Here is a 26,910-nt window from a genome sequence, read left to right on the forward strand (position 1 = left end):
CGACACATCCATAACAACCACAACACATCCATAACAACCACGACACATCCATAACAACCACGACACATCCATAACAACCACAACACCCTGATTTAGTGACACATCCATAACAACCACAACACATCCATAACAACCACAACACATCCATAACAACCACAACACATCCATAACAACCACAACACATCCATAACAACCACGACACATCCATAACAACCACAACACATCCATAACAACCACAACACCCTGATTTAGCAACACATCCATAACAACCACGACACATCCATAACAACCACAACACCCTGATTTAGCGACACATCCATAACAACCACGACACATCCATAACAACCACAACACATCCATAACAACCACGACACCCTGATTTAGCAACACATCCATAACAACCACGACACCCTGATTTAGCGACACATCCATAACAACCACGACACATCCATAACAACCACGACACATCCATAACAACCACAACACATCCATAACAACCACGACACCCTGATTTAGCGACACATCCATAACAACCACGACACATCCATAACAACCACGACACATCCATAACAACCACGACACATCCATAACAACCACAACACATCCATAACAACCACAACACATCCATAACAACCACGACACCCTGATTTAGCAACACATCCATAACAACCACGACACCCTGATTTAGCGACACATCCATAACAACCACGACCCATCCATAACAACCACGACACATCCATAACAACCACGACACATCCATAACAACCACGACACATCCATAACAACCACAACACATCCATAACAACCACGACACCCTGATTTAGCAACACATCCATAACAACCACGACACCCTGATTTAGCGACACATCCATAACAACCACGACCCATCCATAACAACCACGACACATCCATAACAACCACGACACATCCATAACAACCACGACACATCCATAACAACCACGACACCCTGATTTAGCGACACATCCATAACAACCACAACACATCCATAACAACCACAACACATCCATAACAACCACAACACATCCATAACAACCACAACACCCTGATTTAGTGACACATCCATAACAACCACAACACATCCATAACAACCACGACACCCTGATTTAGCGACACATCCATAACAACCACGACACATCCATAACAACCACAACACATCCATAACAACCACGACACCCTGATTTAGCGACACATCCATAACAACCACAACACATCCATAACAACCACAACACATCCATAACAACCACAACACATCCATAACAACCACGACACATCCATAACAACCACAACACATCCATAACAACCACGACACATCCATAACAACCACAACACCCTGATTTAGCAACACATCCATAACAACCACGACACATCCATAACAACCACAACACATCCATAACAACCACGACACATCCATAACAACCACAACACATCCATAACAACCACGACACATCCATAACAACCACGACACATCCATAACAACCACGACACATCCATAACAACCACGACACATCCATAACAACCACGACACATCCATAACAACCACGACACATCCATAACAACCACGACACATCCATAACAACCACGACACATCCATAACAACCACGACACATCCATAACAACCACGACACATCCATAACAACCACGACACATCCATAACAACCACGACACATCCATAACAACCACGACACATCCATAACAACCACAACACCCTGATTTAGTGACACATCCATAACAACCACAACACATCCATAACAACCACAACACATCCATAACAACCACAACACATCCATAACAACCACGACACATCCATAACAACCACAACACATCCATAACAACCACAACACCCTGATTTAGCAACACATCCATAACAACCACGACACATCCATAACAACCACAACACCCTGATTTAGCGACACATCCATAACAACCACGACACATCCATAACAACCACGACACATCCATAACAACCACGACACCCTGATTTAGCAACACATCCATAACAACCACGACACCCTGATTTAGCGACACATCCACAACAACCACGACACATCCACAACAACCACGACACATCCATAACAACCACGACACCCTGATTTAGCGACACATCCATAACAACCACGACACATCCATAACAACCACGACACATCCATAACAACCACGACACATCCATAACAACCACGACACATCCATAACAACCACGACACATCCATAACAACCACGACACATCCATAACAACCACGACACATCCATAACAACCACGACACATCCATAACAACCACGACACATCCATAACAACCACGACACCCTGATTTAGCGACACATCCATAACAACCACAACACATCCATAACAACCACAACACATCCATAACAACCACAACACCCTGATTTAGTGACACATCCATAACAACCACAACACATCCATAACAACCACGACACCCTGATTTAGCGACACATCCATAACAACCACGACACATCCATAACAACCACAACACATCCATAACAACCACAACACATCCATAACAACCACGACACCCTGATTTAGCGACACATCCATAACAACCACAACACATCCATAACAACCACAACACATCCATAACAACCACAACACATCCATAACAACCACAACACATCCATAACAACCACGACACATCCATAAACCACAACACCCTGATTTAGCGACACATCCATAACAACCACGACACATCCATAACAACCACAACACATCCATAACAACCACGACACATCCATAACAACCACGACACATCCATAACAACCACAACACATCCATAACAACCACAACACATCCATAACAACCACGACACATCCATAACAACCACGACACATCCATAACAACCACGACACATCCATAACAACCACGACACATCCATAACAACCACAACACATCCATAACAACCACAACACATCCATAACAACCACAACACATCCATAACAACCACAACACATCCATAACAACCACAACACATCCATAACAACCACAACACATCCATAACAACCACAACACCCTGATTTAGTGACACATCCATAACAACCACAACACATCCATAACAACCACGACACCCTGATTTAGCGACACATCCATAACAACCACGACACATCCATAACAACCACAACACATCCATAACAACCACGACACCCTGATTTAGCGACACATCCATAACAACCACAACACATCCATAACAACCACGACACATCCATAACAACCACGACACATCCATAACAACCACGACACATCCATAACAACCACAACACATCCATAACAACCACAACACCCTGATTTAGCAACACATCCATAACAACCACGACACATCCATAACAACCACAACACATCCATAACAACCACAACACATCCATAACAACCACGACACATCCATAACAACCACGACACATCCATAACAACCACAACACATCCATAACAACCACGACACATCCATAACAACCACGACACATCCATAACAACCACGACACATCCATAACAACCACGACACATCCATAACAACCACGACACATCCATAACAACCACAACACATCCATAACAACCACAACACATCCATAACAACCACAACACATCCATAACAACCACGACACATCCATAACAACCACGACACATCCATAACAACCACGACACATCCATAACAACCACAACACATCCATAACAACCACAACACCCTGATTTAGCAACACATCCATAACAACCACGACACATCCATAACAACCACAACACCCTGATTTAGTGACATATCCATAACAACCACGACACATCCATAACAACCACAACACATCCATAACAACCACAACACATCCATAACAACCACGACACCCTGATTTAGTGACATATCCATAACAACCACAACACATCCATAACAACCACGACACATCCATAACAACCACGACACATCCATAACAACCACAACACATCCATAACAACCACAACACATCCATAACAACCACAACACCCTGATTTAGTGACACATCCATAACAACCACGACACCCTGATTTAGTGACACATCCATAACAACCACAGTAGAGTTTACTGAATCTCCGTGACTAAAACCCATTTCAAGGAGGCTTTATGAAAATGCCGTCCTGACAGATTAGGCCTCTTAAAAATGGTCTGTTGGTCAGGAATTAGCTTTGCGTACAATAATGACTTACCTTAGCTAGTGAGTTATTCTGCTCTGTAGGATGTGTGTGGTGTGAGTTGAACAGTGGATGGTGTGTGTTATGCTGGCCTTGGACCATCTGTGAGTGGGTCTGGTCAGACACGGTGTTGGGAACCATAGTTTGGCTTTTGTCAGCCACGGTGTTGGGAACCATAGCGGTGGTCCGCTGCCCTGGCTGGAATCTCAGAAGCATCTTCTGAAGCTGGACACAGACAGGAGGGAATACAGCCCAATTACACACAATCCATCAAATCAGTTGTTACCAGCAAGAGAATATCATGTATTTATCCTTTATTAGCCTGGTATAGAAACTTATTTTCAGAAGAACTACATTATTTACAGTAAACAGACAAAGGAGTCATGGATGATCGTAGTGAAGAACAAATACGGAAGAGAAAAACAAGAGATCTTTCATCTTTATTTCCTGTCCCAGTCATGTTGTTCTGGGGTGTACGAGCTACTACTGTGTAGTAGTGTAGCTATGACAACAGACTTAGTAGAACGTCTGACCATGGCAAATTGACAGGTAACCTCTTTGCTTAGGAATTAGAATCTCTGTGTGTACACTCATCATGGCTGACCTGGTATTGTGATGTATACTTCCATTTCTATCGGTCTCACTCACCTCGTGTCCCTGTCCTGACTGGAAGAGCTGGGCCACGGCAGCCAGGGCTTCAGGGTTCCGAAGCTGTGGTGGGAGCTGGGGCAGGGCTGTTGCTATGGAGACAGGGAGCTGGGCCTGGTGCTGGGCTGCTGCTGCTATGGAGACAGGGGGCTGGGCCTGGTGCTGGGCTGCTATGGAGACAGGGGGCTGGGCCTGGTGCTGGGCTGCTGCTGCTATGGAGACAGGGGGCTGGGCCTGGAGCTGGGCTGCTGCAATAGAGGCACTGGAGACTGTGGGCTGGGCTGCTGCTATGGAGACTGTGGGCTGGGGCTGATGCTGGGCTGCTGCTACGGAGACTGTGGGCTGGGCCTGGTGCTGGGCTGCTGCCATGGAGGTACTTGAGACTGGGGGGTGGAGATCCTCCTGAGGGGAGGGAGTAAGGACGAAAGAGCCAGTAACCATGTCCAACAGGGGCTGGACGACGTCCATCTCAAACACAGCGTTCTTCTGCCACAGGTTGAGAACACGGATGATCTTACTCTGCACAGAGACAGACAGAGAGACAGACAGAGAGACAGAGAGAGACAGACAGAGAGAGTGACAGAGAGAGTGACAGAGAGAGAGAAGGGATAAGAATCCATAATGAGAGAAGTTTACAGTTTCGCTTTAGGTTGTCCGTTGAGTTGATCAGTACCCAGATCAATTAGTTGACTACCACCAACACCTGTCCCAATAGTAATTAGTTGACTAAATATGCTGAGAAGGATTATCACCACAACAAGCAATGTACTTGGAGTCAAACAGACAGACCTGGATGAGATCTTTAAGGCCAGGGCCCTCCACAAGGCTCACAAAATAATTTTAGACCCAAGCCATCCCCTGTACCCGGACATTGAACTACTCCCCTCTGGGTACAGGTATAGGGCATCCATCAGCAGGAAAAACACAACTATACAATCATTTGTGCCAAGTGTGATATCCCTCCTAAACAGCTCGGCCTCATGTTCCTATCCAGTCAGTAAGGCCAGCAGGCTAATGTTCCTATAGACTCAGTAAGACCAGCAGGCTAATGTTCCTATAGACTCAGTAAGACCAGCAGGCTAATGTTCCTATAGACTCAGTAAGACCAGCAGGCTAATGTTCCTATAGACTCAGTAAGACCAGCAGACTAATGTTCCTATCCACCCAGTAAGGCCAGCAGGCTAATGTTCCTATCCACCCAGTAAGACCAGCAGGCTAATGTTCCTATAGACTCAGTAAGACCAGCAGGCTAATGTTCCTATAGACCCAGTAAGACCAGCAGGCTAATGTTCCTATAGACTCAGTAAGACCAGCAGGCTAATGTTCCTATAGACTCAGTAAGACCAGCAGGCTAATGTTCCTATAGACTCAGTAAGGCCAGCAGGCTAATGTTCCTATAGACTCAATAAGGCCAGCAGGCTAATGTTCCTATAGACTCAATAAGGCCAGCAGGCTAATGTTCCTATAGACTCAATAAGGCCAGCAGGCTAATGTTCCTGTACACTCAGTAAGACCAGCAGGCTAATGTTCCTATAGACCCAGTAAGGCCAGCAGGCTAATGTTCCTATAGACTCAGTAAGGCCAGCAGGCTAATGTTCCTGTAGACTCAGTAAGGCCAGAAGGCTAATGTTCCTATAGACTCAATAAGGCCAGCAGGCTAATGTTCCTATAGACTCAGTAAGGCCAGCAGGCTAATGTTCCTATAGACTCAGTAAGGCCAGCAGGCTAATGTTCCTATCCACTCAGTAAGACGGGCAGGCTAATGTTCCTATCCACTCAGTAAGACGGGCAGGCTAATGTTCCTATAGACTCAGTAAGGCCAGCAGGCTAATGTTCCTATAGACTCAGTAAGACCAGCAGGCTAATGTTCCTATAGACTCAGTAAGACCAGCAGGCTAATGTTCCTATAGACTCAGTAAGACCAGCAGGCTAATGTTCCTATAGACTCAGTAAGACCAGCAGGCTAATGTTCCTATAGACCCAGTAAGACCAACAGGCTAATGTTCCTATAGACTCAGTAAGGCCAGCAGGCTAATGTTCCTGTACACTCAGTAAGACCAGCAGGCTAATGTTCCTATAGACCCAGTAAGGCCAGCAGGCTAATGTTCCTATAGACTCAGTAAGACCAGCAGGCTAATGTTCCTATAGACCCAGTAAGACCAGCAGGCTAATGTTCCTATAGACCCAGTAAGGCCAGCAGGCTAATGTTCCTGTACACTCAGTAAGACCAGCAGGCTAATGTTCCTATAGACCCAGTAAGACCAGCAGGCTAATGTTCCTATAGACCCAGTAAGACCAGCAGGCTAATGTTCCTATAGACCCAGTAAGACCAGCAGGCTAATGTTCCTATAGACCCAGTAAGGCCAGCAGGCTAATGTTCCTATAGACTCAGTAAGACCAGCAGGCTAATGTTCCTATAGACCCAGTAAGACCAGCAGGCTAATGTTCCTATAGACTCAGTAAGACCAGCAGGCTAATGTCCCTATAGACTCAGTAAGACCAGCAGGCTAATGTTCCTATAGACCCAGTAAGGCCAGCAGGCTAATGTTCCTATAGACTCAGTAAGGTCAGCAGGCTAATGTTCCTATAGACTCAGTAAGGCCAGCAGGCTAATGTTCCTATAGACTCAGTAAGGCCAGCAGGCTAATGTTCCTATAGACCCAGTAAGACCAGCAGGCTAATGTTCCTATAGACTCAGTAAGACCAGCAGGCTAATGTTCCTATCCACCCAGTAAGACCAGCAGGCTAATGTTCCTATAGACTCAGTAAGACCAGCAGGCTAATGTTCCTATAGACTCAGTAAGACCAGCAGGCTAATGTTCCTATAGACTCAGTAAGACCAGCAGGCTAATGTTCCTATAGACTCAGTAAGACCAGCAGGCTAATGTTCCTGTAGACTCAGTAAGACCAGCAGGCTAATGTCCCTATAGACTCAGTAAGACCAGCAGGCTAATGTTCCTATAGACTCAGTAAGGCCAGCAGGCTAATGTTCCTATAGACCCAGTAAGGCCAGCAGGCTAATGTTCCTATAGACTCAGTAAGGTCAGCAGGCTAATGTTCCTATAGACTCAGTAAGACCAGCAGGCTAATGTTCCTATAGACTCAGTAAGACCAGCAGGCTAATGTTCCTATCCACCCAGTAAGACCAGCAGGCTAATGTTCCTATCCAATCAGTAAGACCAGCAGGCTAATGTTCCTATAGACTCAGTAAGGCCAGCAGGCTAATGTTCCTATAGACCCAGTAAGGCCAGCAGGCTAATGTTCCTATAGACTCAGTAAGGTCAGCAGGCTAATGTTCCTATAGACTCAGTAAGACCAGCAGGCTAATGTTCCTATAGACTCAGTAAGACCAGCAGGCTAATGTTCCTATCCACCCAGTAAGACCAGCAGGCTAATGTTCCTATAGACTCAGTAAGGCCAGCAGGCTAATGTTCCTATAGACTCAGTAAGACCAGCAGGCTAATGTTCCTATCCACTCAGTAAGGCCAGCAGGCTAATGTTCCTATAGACTCAGTAAGACCATTAGGCTAATGTTCCTATAGACTCAGTAAGGCCAGCAGGCTAATGTTCCTATACACCCAGTAAGACCAGCAGGCTAATGTTCCTATCCAATCAGTAAGACCAGCAGGCTAATGTTCCTATAGACTCAGTAAGACCAGCAGGCTAATGTTCCTATAGACTCAGTAAGACCAGCAGGCTAATGTTCCTATAGACTCAGTAAGACCAGCAGGCTAATGTTCCTATAGACTCAGTAAGGCCAGCAGGCTAATGTTCCTATAGACCCAGTAAGGCCAGCAGGCTAATGTTCCTATAGACTCAATAAGACCAGCAGGCTAATGTTCCTATAGACTCAGTAAGACCAGCAGACTAATGTTCCTATCCACCCAGTAAGGCCAGCAGGCTAATGTTCCTATAGACTCAGTAAGGCCAGCAGGCTAATGTTCCTATATTGCTGTCCCCAGTCCGCCTGGCCTTGCTGCTATTCCAGTTTCAGCTGTTCTGCCTGCGGTTATGGATCCGCCACCTGTCCCAGACCTGTTGTTTTTCAACTCTTAATGATCAGCTATGAAAAGCCAACTGAAAATTATTCATGATTATTATTTGACCATGCTTGTCACTTATGAACATTTTTGAACATCTTGGCATAGTTCTGTTATAATCTCCACCCGGCACAGCCAGAAGAGGACTGGCCACCCCTCATAGCCTGGTTCCTCTCTAGGTTTCTTCCTAGGTTTTGGCCTTTCTAGGGAGTTTTTCCTAGCCACCGTGCTTCTACACCTGCATTCTAGCTGTTTGGGGTTTTAGGCTGGGTTTCTGTACAGCACTTCGAGATATTATCTGATGTACGAAGGGCTATATAAAATAAAATTGATTGATTGATTGATATAGACTCAATAAGGCCAGCAGGCTAATGTTCCTATAGACTCAGTAAGGCCAGAAGGCTAATGTTCCTATAGACCCAGTAAGGACAGCAGGCTAATGTTCCTGTAGACTCAGTAAGGCCAGCAGGCTAATGTTCCTGTAGACTCAGTAAGGCCAGAAGGCTAATGTTCCTATAGACTCAGTAAGACCAGCAGGCTAATGTTCCTATAGACTCAGTAAGGCCAGCAGGCTAATGTTCCTATAGACTCAGTAAGACCAGCAGGCTAATGTTCCTATAGACTCAGTAAGGCCAGCAGGCTAATGTTCCTATAGACTCAGTAAGACCAGCAGGCTAATGTTCCTATCCACTCAGTAAGGCCAGCAGGCTAATGTTCCTATAGACTCAGTAAGGCCAGCAGGCTAATGTTCCTATAGACTCAGTAAGACCAGCAGGCTAATGTTCCTATCCACCCAGTAAGGCCAGCAGGCTAATGTTCCTATAGACTCAGTAAGGCCAGCAGGCTAATGTTCCTATAGACTCAGTAAGACCAGCAGGCTAATGTTCCTATAGACTCAGTAAGACCAGCAGGCTAATGTTCCTATAGACTCAGTAAGACCAGCAGGCTAATGTTCCTATCCACCCAGTAAGGCCAGCAGGCTAATGTTCCTATAGACTCAGTAAGACCAGCAGACTAATGTTCCTATAGACTCAGTAAGACCAGCAGGCTAATGTTCCTATAGACTCAGTAAGACCAGCAGGCTAATGTTCCTATAGACTCAGTAAGACCAGCTGGCTAATGTTCCTATAGACTCAGTAAGACCAGCAGGCTAATGTTCCTATCCACCCAGTAAGACCAGCAGGCTAATGTTCCTATAGACTCAGTAAGACCAGCAGGCTAATGTTCCTATAGACTCAGTAAGACCAGCAGGCTAATGTTCCTATAGACTCAGTAAGACCAGCAGGCTAATGTTCCTATAGACCCAGTAAGGCCACCAGGCTAATGTTCCTATCCACCCAGTAAGGCCAGCAGGCTAATGTTCCTATCCACCCAGTAAGGCCAGCAGGCTAATGTTCCTATCCACTCAGTAAGGCCAGCAGGCTAATGTTCCTATAGACTCAGTAAGGCCAGCAGGCTAATGTTCCTATAGACTCAGTAAGGCCAGCAGGCTAATGTTCCTATCCACCCAGTAAGACCAGCAGGCTAATGTTCCTATAGACTCAGTAAGGCCAGCAGGCTAATGTTCCTATAGACCCAGTAAGGCCAGCAGGCTAATGTTCCTATAGACTCAATAAGACCAGCAGGCTAATGTTCCTATAGACTCAGTAAGACCAGCAGGCTAATGTTCCTATAGACTCAGTAAGACCAGCAGGCTAATGTTCCTATAGACTCAGTAAGGCCAGCAGGCTAATGTTCCTATAGACTCAGTAAGACCAGCAGGCTAATGTTCCTATAGACTCAGTAAGGCCAGCAGGCTAATGTTCCTATAGACTCAGTAAGGCCAGCAGGCTAATGTTCCTATCCACCCAGTAAGGCCAGCAGGCTAATGTTCCTATCCACCCAGTAAGGCCAGCAGGCTAATGTTCCTATACACTCAGTAAGGCCAGCAGGCTAATGTTCCTATAGACTCAGTAAGGCCAGCAGGCTAATGTTCCTATAGACGCAATAAGGCCAGCAGGCTAATGTTCCTATAGACTCAGTAAGGCCAGCAGGCTAATGTTCCTATAGACTCAATAAGGCCAGCAGGCTAATGTTCCTATAGACTCAGTAAGGCCAGCAGGCTAATGTTCCTATAGACTCAGTAAGGCCAGCAGGCTAATGTTCCTATAGACTCAGTAAGGCCAGCAGGCTAATGTTCCTATAGACTCAGTAAGATCAGCAGGCTAATGTTCCTATAGACTCAGTAAGGCCAGCAGGCTAATGGTCCTATAGACTCAGTAAGACCAGGCTGGACACCTGGCTCAATAGTAATTAGTTGACTACCACCCACACCATGTATGGAGTGAGCATGATGCTGGTGAATTTGCATGTCCCGTGTAATTGGTAACAATGAGTCAAACATCTTATCCTAATCATTTGACACGTTCATTTATTTTCTTTCGCCCGTTTCATTTTACCAGTCACATGGAGTCGTGACGTATAGTAGACTATTTCCTGTGTGTTGATTGGCAAACGAACAGGAAGTGTTGACTAGTTTTATTGAAGGTGTCAAACTGACTGAATAAAGTCTCTCTTTATATCCCTTTGCTATTCGTTAATCGTTACCATGTGGTTATATGTCCATAGTATCACATCAGGACAGCAAACCAAAGGATTTCCCAGGTTTCCTTTCCCGAGGACGTCCGGGCCTCGCTAGACCGTGACGCTAAATTCAGTGACTCTCGTTAGGCAGTGTAACTTACCAAATCGCATCTGTCAGAATTGTTCATTTGGTTCCCTAATTTGCGTAGGCTACTGATAGGCCGAGGCTTTTTGGTGATTGTTCTGAAAACATTTGATGCAGATGATGAATCATCACTGCAGGAACAACAGGTCGCGGAGAGACTCGTTCAACGGGTCGCGGAGAGACTCGTTCAACGGGTCGCGGAGAGACTCGTTCAACGGGTCGCGGAGAGACTCGTTCAACGGGTCGCGGAGAGACTCGTTCAACGGGTCGCGGAGAGACTCGTTCAACGGGTCGCGGAGAGACTCGTTCAACGGGTCGCGGAGAGACTCGTTCAACGGGTCGCGGAGAGACTCGTTCAACGGGTCGCGGAGAGACTCGTTCAACGGGTCGCGGAGAGACTCGTTCAACGGGTCGCGGAGAGACTCATTCAACGGGTAGCGGAGAGACTCATTCAACAGGTCGCGGAGAGACTCATTCAATAGGTCGCGGAGAGACTCATTCAACAGGTCGCGGAGAGACTCATTCAACAGGTCGCGGAGAGACTCATTCAATAGGTAGTGGAGAGACTCATTCAATAGGCAGTGGAGAGACTCATTCAATAGGTAGTGGAGAGACTCATTCAATAGGCAGTGGAGAGACTCATTCAATAGGTAGTGGAGAGACTCATTCAACAGGTAGTGGAGAGACTCATTCAACAGGTAAAGGAGAGACTCATTCAACAGGTAAAGGAGAGACTCATTCAACAGGTAAAGGAGAGACTCATTCAACAGGTAAAGGAGAGACTCATTCAACAGGTAAAGGAGAGACTCATTCAACAGGTAGCGGAGAGACTCATTCAACAGGTAGCGGAGAGACTCGTTCAACAGGTCGCGGAGAGACTCGTTCAACAGGTAGCGGAGAGACTCATTCAACAGGTCGCGGAGAGACTCATTCAATAGGTAGCGGAGAGACTCATTCAACAGGTAGCGGAGAGACTCATTCAACAGGTAGCGGAGAGACTCATTCAACAGGTAGCGGAGAGACTCATTCAACAGGTAGCGGATAGACTCATTCAACAGGTAGCGGAGAGACTCATTCAACAGGTAGCGGAGAGACTCATTCAACAGGTAGCGGAGAGACTCATTCAACAGGTAATGGAGAGACTCAATCAACAGGTAATGGAGAGACTCATTCAATAGGTAGTGGAGAGACTCATTCAACAGGTAGTGGAGAGACTCATTCAATAGGTCGTGGAGAGACTCATTCAATAGGTAGTGGAGAGACTCATTCAATAGGTAGTGGAGAGACTCATTCAACAGGTCGCGGAGAGACTCATTCAACAGGTCGCGGAGAGACTCATTCAACAGGTCGCGGAGAGACTCATTCAACAGGTCGCGGAGAGACTCATTCTGTTCCAAACAGGATCATTAGGGCCCTCGAGGAATCAAGGCATTAAAATGGGATGTGTTGACCTCAGCAGGGAATCAACTAAAATGTATTGAAAATGAATTAATCTCACCAAGTGAACAGAATGCATCAGTGATTCGTATTTCCTGCAGCGAGAACGCGCGTCTGTGTGTGCCTACCTACGCGCGTAGCTGTTAGCGATGATGCTAATGAAAACAGTCTTCTGGTAGGTAGAAAGTAGAGGTCGACCGGTTCAGATTTTTCAACGCTGATACCGATTATTGGAGGACAAAAAAAGCCAATACCAATTAAATCGGCCGATTTATTTATAAAAAATATATATATATATCATACACACACACATTTTTGTAATAATGACAATTGCAACAATACTGAATGAACACTTATTTTAGCGTAATATAATACATAGATACACACACAGACAGCTCTGAAGTGACAATGATACTTAAGAGTCTGCTTATGAGACAAATACTCTCAACTGTTTGAATAAAAATAGAGTTTAAGTTACCTGTGATGAATGTTGAAAACAAAAACTGTAATTTCTATATGCAGGAAATCCTATTTTAATAATGAGCTTGGTAAGAATTGATGACCAAAGTGCGAGTCATAATTCCCATGACACCTTCTAGCAAAATCTGAAAAGCGGTTCCTTCATTTATTCCATAGGATATTTTTTAGATTCACTTAAAATAAGGTCTGTGTTTCGTGTAGGCTTACATCACCGTGCCAATTGTATAACTGTGTAGATATCCATAGGACAAGGTAACTCTGATCAATATTGGCTAAATAGAAGCGAAGATAAACTTTTTTGTAGAGTGGATTTATGAAAATATGTTGACAAACGTTACCTTATCCTAGTGAGATTTACACGGGTATCAAAATGTCAAGGCGGTTTAAACCTGCACGAAACACAGACCTTATTTGAAGTAGATCAAGACATTATCTATGGAAGACATGAACGGTAAAATAACGAAGGAACCCCTTTCAAATTCAGCCGCAAGTTATTACAGGAATTATTACGCGTTGACTATTTCTCTCTAAACCATATACCTTTGACTAATCCGGAAACTATCACCTCGAAAACAAAACGTTTATTCCGTTCCGTATTTTATCTAACGGGTGGCATCCATGAGTCTAAATATTCCTGTTACATTGCAAAACCTTTAATGTTGTCATAATTACGTAAAATTCTGGCAAATTAGTTTGCAAAGAGCCAGGCGGCCCAAACTGTTGCATATACCCTGACTCTGCATGCAATGAACGCAAGAGAAATGACACAATTTCACCTGGTTAATATTGCCTGCTAACCTGGATTTCTTTTAGCTAAATATGCAGGTTTAAAAATATATACTTGTGTATTGATTTTAAGAAAGGCATTGATGTTTATGGTTAAGTACACATTGGAGCAATGACAGTCATTGATTGATTGTTTTTTATAAGATGAGTTTAATGCTAGCTAGCAATTTACCTTGGCTTACTGCATTCGTGGCACAGGCAGGCTCCTCGTGGAGTGCAATGTAATCAGTGTTAGAGCATTGGACTAGTTAACTGTAAGGTTGCAAGATTGGATCCCCCGAGCTGACAAGGTTAAAAATCTGTCGTTCTCCTAGGCCGTCATCGAAAATAAGAATGTGTCCTTAACTGACTTGCCTAGTTAAATAAAGGTGAAAAAAATATTTTTTTTAAATATTCGTCAAATCCGTGCCCAAAAATACCGATTTCCGATTGTTATGAAAACTGGAAATCAATTAGTTGGCCATTCTGATTAATCGGTCGACCTCTAGTACAAAGGCTTTCTTAAAAACCTTCTCACTTAAATGCTAACTACGCAGTAGACTACGCTTACCTGGCAGAAAGATATCATGATTATTTGAATCAATCAAGTGGGTATTTGTTTTGCAAACTCTACCATATCATGTTCACTACAAAAACACCACTAAACAGCCTCTTGCTAGGTGTGTATTTGAATTAAAGGGTAACTACATCCAAATATTCTCTAATTTTACCAGACCTCAAAAGTGGTCATCTGATGTGGTTTAAGCATTGTTGTGAACTTAGAAAAACAACACATTTGCATGTTATATGAAAAAGGGTACCTTTGCGAGTGAACATCTGAAAAAAAAAATTAACTTGGGGGAAACTAAAGCTTTTATTTTTCAAGATAATGTAGGCTATTTGATTAATTTTTGTTTCAATAAAATTCTGAATTTGAAGAACAAATAAGACTAATCTGAGGAGATGCATTCCTGATCATATAGGCCTAGGTGATATCCAAAACTTGCACAACACTGAATTTATACATTGTCATTTAAAAACGGTAAAGTCGTGTCTTTCTACACATTACGACAACACATTTCTCCAACCGGTAAACTCCATAAAGTATTCAATAATTATACCAGAGGCCACCGGATCTCTAAAAAAACAAGCTCCTTCAGCAAAGCCCCGCTGGCCCGGAGACGGCTGGCTGGCTATTTATTGTTGTCGTAGGCATTGCCTACTACACGAAGCCTCCAATATCACGAGCAAAGATGATGTCAGTCACTAAATCAGCAATACAAGCTATCAAGATAAATTAGGTCAACATTAAGAGCAACGTGTGTGAACTGTATAAAGGAGCACTGTCCTGTTATCTGATAAGTTGAGTGTCTCATTGGAAAATAAAATACCAGTTAAATCATTTTTCTGATGCTTAAAATGTGACCTTGTATAAATTCACACCATGAAACATTTCATCATTGGAAACACTTATTTTCCTGTTGATGTTGGGGTGGTGTTGAAGATAATGAATAAGGGGTAAAATTGTTTTACATTTACCCTTTAAATGTTGGAGTATCATTTGACTTGCAATATTTAAGTAATAGCTTCTTCAAAATAAGGTGACGAAAATAATATTGTATCTCACCGCAGCATCATATGCCATGTCTTGAAATATGCCGATAGACTGATTTAAAAAGTAAACATGCTTTGTAAAACCTCTGACAGCCGTCTTTCTAACTCTGTCCATAACTTTGACTTCATAACATTCCCAGAAGGCATTAATTATTGAGTCGTTGTTAGTTTTAAACTTCCGCCAAGACTCTGCCGTTGTGCCGTAGAATTTGTGAATTTAGGTTCTTGTATAATAAATTCTATAAGTTTGTTTATACTGGATTAAACATAAGTTTTTGTTAACTGTAACTTCATTCAGTATGTTCCAACATTCCCTCCATTTCATGCCAATATCAATTCTATATAAGTCTTGTGTCCAATAGTTATTATTTTTTTTCTAAGAGATTGTCGGCTTTATGCAAGATTTTGTATATCTTACGAGTATCTTTATCTTGACTGAAATAGGACTCCCTCAACATTGAAGCTTTTGGACATCAGCACAATCATCCAAAAGCTTCAATCATCCATGAATCAACAACTACTGACTAACCGCATACGACTACAACCACCCGCGACTAAACGCATACTACACCCACCCACGACTAACCGTTTACGACAACCACCCCCCCCGCGACTAACCGCATACTACTACAACCACCCCGCGACTAACCGCATACTACTACAACCACCCCCCCGCGACTAACCGCATACTACTACAACCACCCCCCCCGCGACTAACCGCATACTACTACAACCCCCCGCGACTAACCGCATACTACTACAACCACCCCCCCCGCGACTAACCGCATACTACTACAACCACCCCCCCGCGACTAACCGCATACTACTACAACCACCCCCCCCGCGACTAACCGCATACTACTACAACCACCCCCCGCGACTAACCGCATACGACAACCACCCCCCCGCGACTAACCGCATACTACTACAACCACCCCCCCCGCGACTAACCGCATACTACTACAACCACCCCCCCCCGCGACTAACCGCATACTACTACAACCACCCCCCCCGCGACTAACCGCATACGACAACCACCCCCCGCGACTAACCGCATACGACAACCACCCCCCGCGACTAACCGCATACTACTACAACCACCCCCCCCGCGACTAACCGCATACTACTACAACCACCCCCCCCGCGACTAACCGCATACGACAACCACCCCACGCGACTAACCGCATACGACAACCACCCCCCGCGACTAACCGCATACGACAACCACCCCCCCCGCGACTAACCGCATACGACAACCACCCCCCCCGCGACTAACCGCATACTACTACAACCACCCCCCGCGACTAACCGCATACGACAACCACCCCCCGCGACTAACCGCATACGACAACCACCCCCCGCGACTAACCGCATACGACAACCACCCCCCCCGCGACTAACCGCATACGACACCCACCCCCCGCGACTAACCGCATACGACACCCACCCCCCGCGACTAACCGCATACGACAACCACCCCCCGCGACTAACCGCATACGACAACCACCCGCGACTAACCGCATACTACTACAACCACCCCCGGCGACTAACCGCATACTACTACAACCACCCCCCGCGACTAACCGCATACGACAACCACCCGCGACTAACCGCATACTACTACAACCACCCGCGACTAACCGCATACTACTACAACCACCCCCCGCGACTAACCGCATACTACTACAACCACCCCCCGCGACTAACCGCATACTACTACAACCACCCGCGACTAACCGCATACTACTACAACCACCCCCCCCGCGACTAACCGCATACTACTACAACCACCCCCCCGCGACTAACCGCACACTACTACAACCCCCCCGCGACAAACCGCATACGACAACCACCCGCGACTAACCGCATACTACTACAACCACCCGCGACTAACCGCATACTACTACAACCACCCGCGACTAACCGCATACAACCACCCGCGACTAACCGCATACTACTACAACCACCCCCCCCGCGACTAACCGCATACTACTACAACCACCCCCCCCGCGACTAACCGCATACTACTACAACCCCCCGCGACTAACCGCATACTACTACAACCCCCCGCGACTAACCGCATACTACTACAACCCCCCCGCGACTAACCGCATACTACTACAACCACCCGCGACTAACCGCATACTACTACAACCCCCCGCGACTAACCGCATACTACTACAACCCCCCCGCGACTAACCGCATACTACTACAACCCCCCCGCGACTAACCGCATACTACTACAACCCCCCCCCGACTAACCGCATACTACTACAACCCCCCCCCGCGACTAACCGCATACTACTACAACCCCCCCCCCGCGACTAACCGCATACTACTACAACCCCCCCCCGCGACTAACCGCATACTACTACAACCCCCCCCCGCGACTAACCGCATACTACTACAACCCCCCGCGACTAACCGCATACTACTACAACCCCCCCGCGACTAACCGCATACTACTACAACCCCCCGCGACTAACCGCATACTACTACAACCCCCCCCGCGACTAACCGCATACTACTACAACCCCCCCGCGACAAACCGCATACTACTACAACCACCCCCCGCGACAAACCGCATACGACACCCACCCCCCGCGACTAACCGCATACGACAACCACCCCCCCCGCGACTAACCGCATACGACAACCACCCCCCCGCGACTAACCGCATACGACAACCACCCCCCCCGCGACTAACCGCATACGACAACCACCCCCCGCGACAAACCGCATACGACAACCCCCCCCCGCGACAAACCGCATACGACAACCACCCCCCCCCCCGCGACTAACCGCATACGACAACCCCCCCCCCCCCGCGACTAACCGCATACGACAACCACCCCCCCCCGCGACTAACCGCATACTACTACAACCACCCCCCGCGACTAACCGCATACGACAACCACCCCCCGCGACAAACCGCATACGACAACCACCCCCCCGCGACAAACCGCATACGACAACCACCCCCCGCGACTAACCGCATACGACAACCACCCCCCCGCGACTAACCGCATACGACAACCACCCCCCCGCGACTAACCGCATACGACACCCACCCCGCGACTAACCGCATACGACACCCACCCCGCGACTAACCGCATACGACACCCACCCCCGCGACTAACCGCATACGACACCCACCCCCCGCGACTAACCGCATACGACACCCACCCCCCGCGACTAACCGAATACGACACCCACCACCCGCGACTAACCGCATACGACACCCACCACCCGCGACTAACCGCATACGACACCCACCACCCGCGACTAACCGCATACGACACCCACCCGCGACTAACCGCATACGACACCCACCCCGCGACTAACCGCATACTACACCCACCCCGCGACTAACCGCATACGACACCCACCCCGCGACTAACCGCATACGACACCCACCCCCCCGCGACTAACCGCATACGACACCCACCCCCCCGCGACTAACCGCATACTACACCCACCCCCCCGCGACTAACCGCATACGACAACCACCCCCCGCGACTAACCGCATACGACAACCACCCCCCGCGACTAACCGCATACGACACCCACCCCGCGACTAACCGCATACGACACCCACCCCGCGACTAACCGCATACGACACCCACCCCGCGACTAACCGCATACGACACCCACCCCGCGACTAACCGCATACGACACCCACCCCGCGACTAACCGCATACTACTACAACCACCCCCCCGCGACTAACCGCATACGACACCCACCCCGCGACTAACCGCATACTACACCCACCCCGCGACTAACCGCATACGACAACCACCCCCCGCGACTAACCGCATACGACAACCACCCCCCGCGACTAACCGCATACGACAACCACCCCCCGCGACTAACCGCATACGACACCCACCCCGCGACTAACCGCATACGACATCCACCCCGCGACTAACCGCATACGACACCCACCCCGCGACTAACCGCATACGACACCCACCCCGCGACTAACCGCATACGACACCCACCCCGCGACTAACCGCATACGACACCCACCCCGCGACTAACCGCATACGACACCCACCCCCCGCGACTAACTGTATACTACAACCACCCGCGACTAACCGTATACGACAACCACCCGCGACTAACCGTATACGACAACCACCCCGCGACTAACCGTATACGACAACCACCCGCGACTAACCGTATACGACAACCACCCGCGACTAACCGTATACTACAACCACCCCGCGACTAACCGTATACTACAACCACCCGCGACTAACCGTATACTACACCCACCCCGCGACTAACCGTATACTACAACCACCCGCGACTAACCGTATACTACCATCCACGACTAAACTACTGATTAGTGTGCCAGCGCTAGAACAAAAACTGTGTGTTGCTGACTTGGTGTAACCCCCCCCCCCCCCCCCACACACACACACAAAAACCCAGCTACAGTAGTAACCTACCTTGTCATCGTGTGGACAGAGGTAGAGGTTCTGGAAGGTCTGGGTGAAGTTCTTTTGGAACCTGGGTCCATAGACGTCCTTGTCTACTCCAAACTGGTGTCGGGACTGTCGGACTATAGAATCCACCACGTATAGGCCAGGAACCTTCAGCTCTGGCTTACACTGGAGGAACAAGGCTCAGATGTTTTTATCATCATCATTGGTACTTCTACCTTATCACTGGTCTACAAATTACAATAAGGGTCAGAACCTTAAATGTTTTATAACCATTTCATAGAAAGGGGTAAAAACGTTCGTTTTTATAATATGGTTTCCAGGGCTAAAGCCTTCCGCATGCCTCAGTTCGGCTGGCACCTGTAAGCAAACCGAACGAGTGTGCTTGCATAATCGCTTGAAAAACAAGAACAAAGCAGCAATAGTACCGTTTGTCCATCTTGAGATGCCGTAGCCAGTACACATCCTCAGCTCAAAAAAAGACGCAATTGGTTTACATTTTTGCAGAGATCTTAGTCACTCGGTTTTACATCCAACTAAGATGTTTTGTGCAGTATTTCAAGTGAATAAATTTGAATGAAACATTTGTCTCTCATTGAATGACAAACACAATTTTAGAATCCCTACTGTTGACAAATCACTGATGAAGGGACGAAGACTTCGGCTTCCCTAACTTCGGGCTTGCCTCGAGAAAGAAAATAATGTGTGCACGAACAGCCGAAATAATAACTTCGCCAAAGACTAAAACAAATAAAAACTTCAAAATATGCACAAACTGTTCCGGATGGCCAACATGCGGACGACTTTAGGCTACTGGCGTTCTCTGAAAGCAAAGCGAACCACTCTTGATAATAGTTCCATGGTTGTTTTTCCATGACTTACCTTCTTGATGAACTTTTCCACAATCTGGACGACATGCTTGTATAGCTGAGGGGAGATAAAACAAGATGAAATGTGTCATTGTTTTAATTTAGACATGGTCACATTATAGCATAAGAAAAATAACTTCACCACTAATTTATTTTTCCAATGAGACACTAATCTGATAAATGAACAGGACAGTGCTCCTTCTACAGTATACACACACACGTTGCTCTTAATGTTGACCTAACTTACCTTGATAGCCTTTATTGCTGATTTAGTAACTGACATCATCTTTGCTCGTGATATTGGAGGCTTCATGTCAATCATGGCGAATAACTATAGTTTGAGGCAAACGAATAATACCTTTAGTTAGCACCTGAGCGAGGTCATCTAATCCAGAACACATAAAATAATCCAAAACTCACATTTATGTTTTATATTATAACCACAGAGAGTAAGGGTAGACACAGATAATCATTGGAGAAAGAATAGAAAACACTGGATGCATCTACAATTAACACACGGTGCATATACAGGCAAATTGCAAACATATACAACGTGGGGAATGATGAAGTGATGCTGCCCATGTTTTGAATTAGGCTATATAAAGTAACAGTTGACGGGGATATAAATGGCTAGTGTAGTCATCGACAAGAGCAAAACAGCTAACGTTAGCTACCTACAATAACGCTAGCTAACACACGACACTTTAGTTATATTACCGAATAGTTATTTTTTTTAAACAGAACTTTGTACATAGAAACAACTGGGAAACTAACGTTACCAAGCTTGTAGTTACATACCCTGTTTTGCATTTCCTTTAATCGAAACCACCACCTAGCAGCTAGCTAGCTACTGTAGGCAACTAGTTAGTTAGCTCAATGAGGAACCACTGGCTTATGTGCTAATACAGGCCGACACTATTAACCCAACAAAACAGAAATCTGGCCGTGCAATAAAGTTCACATTATCAGTTGTTTCTGTCATGGTCTGTGCATTAATCATAGAGACCAGCAATAACACTCAAAGACTGATGATCTATCTTAGGTTAACAAAAATAATAAAGTTCGCCACCTGGCATGATAGCTTTTAGCTAGCTAACGTTAGCTGCGTAGCCATGTTTGAGTTGCTGATTGGAAAGGTCACAAGCGGGTAGCAGCTAACTTACGTTTGATTTGCTATTAAATTAATATATTGTCCTTCTAGTGGGTTAGATCATTTTAGTAACATGGCAAACATTTGGCTAAATTGGGACATCTTTGGCCAGATAACTAGCTAACTGCATCAACATTTGGTTACCCAGCAGAGATATCTGCCTCTAGGTTAGCTAGCTTAGATAGCAATGTAGTTATTAACTAACGGAAAACGACAGCTACAAAAACAGCTTCATATTTTACCTCCAAGTTGAAAGCGTTGACGGAATCCATACTTATTTGTGGATGTGCAGACCAATTATCCTTATAAGTGAGTAACGCGTGGTGATTCAGCCAGCTAGCTGTGGTTATATATTCGTAGCAAACATCAGCTCTTGTTGCTAGCCCGTGTATCTGCTTGTCGATAACAGGTATGACCAACACAAAGATTTGGAGAACTAACCCAAGATGGAACCAGTCGTATCCAATGGGATCAAATGAAGCATAGTGGGCAGAACAAGCAAGGATGTGGGCAGAGCCAAGCACAAGCTAGTGAGATCCTATTGGCGCGTTCTAGCATGTATTTGCATATTTCCGTTAGGAAACGCCTACTCTATGAAGTGCGCGTGTGCAATAACTCAATTCGCCCTGCACTCTTAATACAACGCAATTTTTTGGTCAAGAGTAAAGTCTACAACACGCAGTCCACTCTGTTTGTTATATATCCTCCTTTTTTAAACCGAAAACTGTATGGAGATCAAATGTTTCATCGATGAGAAAATTAGCAGATTGTCGGCAAAAATTCCTTTCACGCCCATCTCACACTGGGCTTCCTCTCATCACCATATTTGGTAGTTTACCGGATGCTTCACATTTACACATCCGATGAAATATCTGGTGCATTGTTCTATCTGTGGCCAAAACGTTTACGAGGGAAAAACATATTGGAACGGAGAACCAAATTCTCGCGAGAGACCAGAAGAGTCCAGGACGGGTTTGCTGCAATGACACCCCACAGATGTGAATCAGGACAATATTCAAGAGTTTATCGTAAATTGAGAATGGTGATGATAAATTGATAATTTATAGTAACTCAATTATGCTAATCATAAAGATCGATGTGGATTTCAAGGGCAGCCGAAACAAGAAAGCTGTAAAAAGGAAATTAGAAAATTAAGTGACACATAAGCTACATTGTATTTCTATGAGCCACCCATAGTTTAACTTTTTATGAAAAATTGAGATCTATACATAAGTCCCTTGTTTTTAAAAAAATATTTTTTATCATGATCTCGGTTTGAGAGCGAGACAGACAGAGCGGGAGAGAGAGAGACATGTCGAGAGAGAGAAACAGGGCAGGAGAGAGAGAAAGAGGGCGAGAGAAAGAGACAGGGAATGAGAGCGAGAGACAAGGCAGGAGAGTTGGTCAGGAGAGAGAGCAACAGGGCAGGAGAGAGAGACCGACAGAGAGGGGGAGAGGGAGAGCACAATAAATCTAAGAGAGGAAAGCCATTCCTACACAACTGACCATGAGGATGATAAACTCCACTAACTCCTCACAGGATTCATGGAGATACGAGTGGGAATATTACTACGATTACCTAGACCCAATACCAGTGGACGAGCGCAAACTGAAATATAACAAGTGTGAGTATTGAAAAGGCTTCCTTTACCATCATCCATGTGTATCCCAAATGGCACCCTATTCCCTATGTAGTGCACTACTTTTGACCAGGACCCATAAGTTGTGCACTATACAGGTCAAAAGTAGTGCACTATAAAGGGAATAGGATGCCATTTGGAACAAAGACTTGCAGCGATACTAACATTGTCCCTCTTTTCCCTCCTTCAGACTTGATAGTGATCCTATTCTGGATCAGTCTGGCTGCTTTTGTGGGATTCCTGTTTGTCATTTTGACTTTCATGTCCCGTTCAGTCAGTCTACCCAAGTAAGTGTTCCTTTCAGTGTCATACAATCAAGGTCCGTGAATACAATGTATTTCAGGTCATATTTTACAGACAGCTGAGTATTTATGATGCTTTGAATCTGAAAGGCTGATAAAGCTAATTGTTAAGACTCACTGATGGGAAAACCAAAAGAGTTTCTTACCGGCACCTGTTTAATACAAATGTATTGTATTTTCTGTGCAGAGCTCACAGTTCCAAAAAGTCCAAGAAATCGTGGAGGAACCCTAGATCTAATTCTGCTTGATGGAGAATACTTGATCTGTTTTCTGCTTTATCCCAACCCCTCTGAAAGACACACGTTGGCAACAGAATGCAGCCAGTGCAGAGCCCAAAGAGCAATTTTAGAGGTTAAGTGCCTCAAGGACACACTGGCAGGATATGGCATTTGCAACACTACTGCTGTGGTCTGATGGAAGATTTCTCAACTCTTCAGCACTACTATAAAACAGATGTATGTAACATCGACTATCTGCAATGTAATAGCCTGGTTACAAAGTGGGATTTCTATGTTTCTATTCAAATACAAGACCACACCAAAACAGTTTTACAACATTTAATAAAAGAGAAGTAAATGTTTTGAACAATAAATGAAATGAATGACTTTCATACATAACACACAACTTATTTTAGAAAATTCAGATGCAAGATAATGAGGCGTCCATTTTATGAGTGAATACCGTTTTCAAGATAATGAGGCGTCCATTTTATGAGTGAATACCGTTTTCAAGATAATGAGGCTTCCATTTTATGAGTGAATACCGTTTTCAAGATATTGAGGCTTCCATTTTATGAGTGAATACCGTTTTCAAGATAAGGAGGCTTCCATTTTATGAGTGAATACCGTTTTCAAATTTGTACAAGTATGCATGCTGTATTCTGACTTGAAAATGTCCTCTCTCACTAGACGTAAATTGATGATTTGCACAAGAGTCTGAGTTGTACGCACTTATCTCAACTCTGAATCTACTGTATGGAACTGTTCCCTATTCCCGATACACACACAGAGTACACCAAACATTAGGAACACCTTCCAAACATTGAGTTTCTACCCCCCTCTTGCCCTTAGAAAAGCCTTAATTTCGTCGGGACATGGAGACTCTAAAATGGTGTTGAAAGCGTTCCACAGGGATGCTGGCCCATGTTGACTCCCGTATCCTCCCCTTCATCTACACTGATTGAAGTGGTTCTAACAGGTGACATCAATAAGGGATCATAGCTTTCACCTGGATTCACCTGGTCAGTCTGTCATGGAAAGAGCAGGTGTTCTTAATGTTTTGTACACTCAGTGTAGTTCACTACTTTTTGACCAGAGACCACGTGCCCTGGTTAAGAAATAGTGTACTCAATAGGGTGTAATGCGGGCCCCAGCTATATAACCCCTATGGTGAAACAGTAGACTGCAGTCCTGAGAGGAGGTCACTACAGATGGTTCTGAGGCCTGTGTGTGTCTGGGAACTCCGTTTGGACTTTTTCTTCTGGTCCGTGGTCCCTAACGAAGCCTGGATCTCCTTCACCACTCTGACATGGTTCAGGAACAGCTCTGGGCTCTTCACTTCGCTCCACATCTCATGGATGTACAGAGACAGTAACATCAGACCTTCTGGAGGAGATCAAGATAAACAACAACATATGAGACGTGTCATTTCCTTCCGTTTCCAAGCAACACAAGTGATGCAACCAGTTTCAATGTAACTCTTTTTCTGGGAATGTGTAGCTATATCTGATGTTATTTTACAAACCACTGCACTCTCCCCTTTTACGGGTACAATAAACATTGAAGATAAAGTTAATCTGAATCGGCCATCTCTTCTTACCCTTCGTGGTCTGGTCATCACATGTTGTTCCTAGGGAGCATGCTGTGAGCACGGCCCTGTGCAGGTCACTCTCAGTGCAGCCTCTGGCTTCCAGGAGCTGGATCATAATGTTGGTGAACAGCTGGACGTGCTCTACCCTGGAAGAGATCTGGGCCTGGGGCTGGGCCTGGGCCTGGGCCTGGGCCTGGGGCTGGGGCTCACAGGCCTGGTGATAGAGACGAAGCAGGTCCAGTCTCACAGCAGGGTCAGCCAGCACCAGGTCCACTATGAATCTGTGAGACAGGACAGTCTTCTGGAACCAGCGAAGGAAGTGGACTGTCCTTTTGTCCTCATAGGTGGAGGCTCCCTCTACCAAGGAGTTCAGGAACCACCTGGTGAGAAGATGGGCTGTGGTGTTGGCCAGGGGGGTGGAGAGGGGAGTATGGAGGTCAGGGGAGGGAGGTTGGCTGGCGGGGGAAGAGGGGGGGCAGGCAAGGGAGGCAGGCTCCCAGTGGGTAAAGATATTCCTGAGGTGAGGAATACACTTCTCCAGCAGAGTCTTCTCCTCCTCTCGTCTCTCTACCTCTCCTTCCTCCCCCTGATCCTTTGGTCGGGAGTTAGAACGGGCCTGGACAGAGAAGCTTCCCCCTCTGCCTTTCTCCCTACCCGACCCTGAGGATGTACAGAAACACAAACAGGCATGTTGATTCTGCTGTCATAGACAAGGACTCGGGGTGAATAATGCCAAGCTGAAACCAATGCCAGTACAGAGGTTTGTCAAGGCAAGGTTCATACACAGTTTTACAGATGGAATTTCATGACTTTTCCATGACTT

At 46.0% G+C, this 26,910-nt stretch overlaps 2 protein-coding genes and 1 long non-coding RNA gene across 3 annotated transcripts in view; 1 reads left to right on the top strand and 2 right to left on the bottom strand.

Annotated features, from left to right (window-relative positions):
• LOC129831626 (SR-related and CTD-associated factor 4-like) overlaps positions 1 to 22,788 on the bottom strand; it is a 57,479-nt gene extending 34,691 nt beyond the window's left edge. The window contains exons 1-6 of the mRNA XM_055894966.1: positions 22,579 to 22,788; positions 21,434 to 21,517; positions 21,200 to 21,244; positions 20,324 to 20,485; positions 4,826 to 5,344; positions 4,193 to 4,402 (exon numbers count right to left, since the gene is read on the bottom strand). Of these exons, the coding sequence (XP_055750941.1) occupies positions 4,193 to 4,402; positions 4,826 to 5,344; positions 20,324 to 20,485; positions 21,200 to 21,244; positions 21,434 to 21,517; positions 22,579 to 22,608 (1,050 nt within the window). The 5' untranslated portion in view covers positions 22,609 to 22,788. The remainder of the gene's footprint in view (positions 1 to 4,192; positions 4,403 to 4,825; positions 5,345 to 20,323; positions 20,486 to 21,199; positions 21,245 to 21,433; positions 21,518 to 22,578) is intronic.
• Positions 22,789 to 23,253: 465 nt separating this feature from the next.
• On the top strand, positions 23,254 to 24,820 carry LOC129831629 (uncharacterized). The gene is made up of 3 exons (XR_008755758.1): positions 23,254 to 23,961; positions 24,167 to 24,263; positions 24,466 to 24,820. It is a non-coding gene; the product is annotated as an uncharacterized LOC129831629 (long non-coding RNA).
• Position 24,821: 1 nt separating this feature from the next.
• Positions 24,822 to 26,910, bottom strand: part of urb1 (URB1 ribosome biogenesis homolog) — a 96,832-nt gene continuing 94,743 nt past the window's right edge. Inside the window, exons 37-38 of the mRNA XM_055894968.1 lie at positions 26,097 to 26,747; positions 24,822 to 25,882 (exon numbers count right to left, since the gene is read on the bottom strand). Of these exons, the coding sequence (XP_055750943.1) occupies positions 25,662 to 25,882; positions 26,097 to 26,747 (872 nt within the window). The 3' untranslated portion in view covers positions 24,822 to 25,661. The remainder of the gene's footprint in view (positions 25,883 to 26,096; positions 26,748 to 26,910) is intronic.

Source organism: Salvelinus fontinalis, chromosome 33, assembly GCF_029448725.1.
Source record: "Salvelinus fontinalis isolate EN_2023a chromosome 33, ASM2944872v1, whole genome shotgun sequence".
In the NCBI taxonomy this organism is placed as follows: Eukaryota; Metazoa; Chordata; class Actinopteri; order Salmoniformes; family Salmonidae; genus Salvelinus; species Salvelinus fontinalis.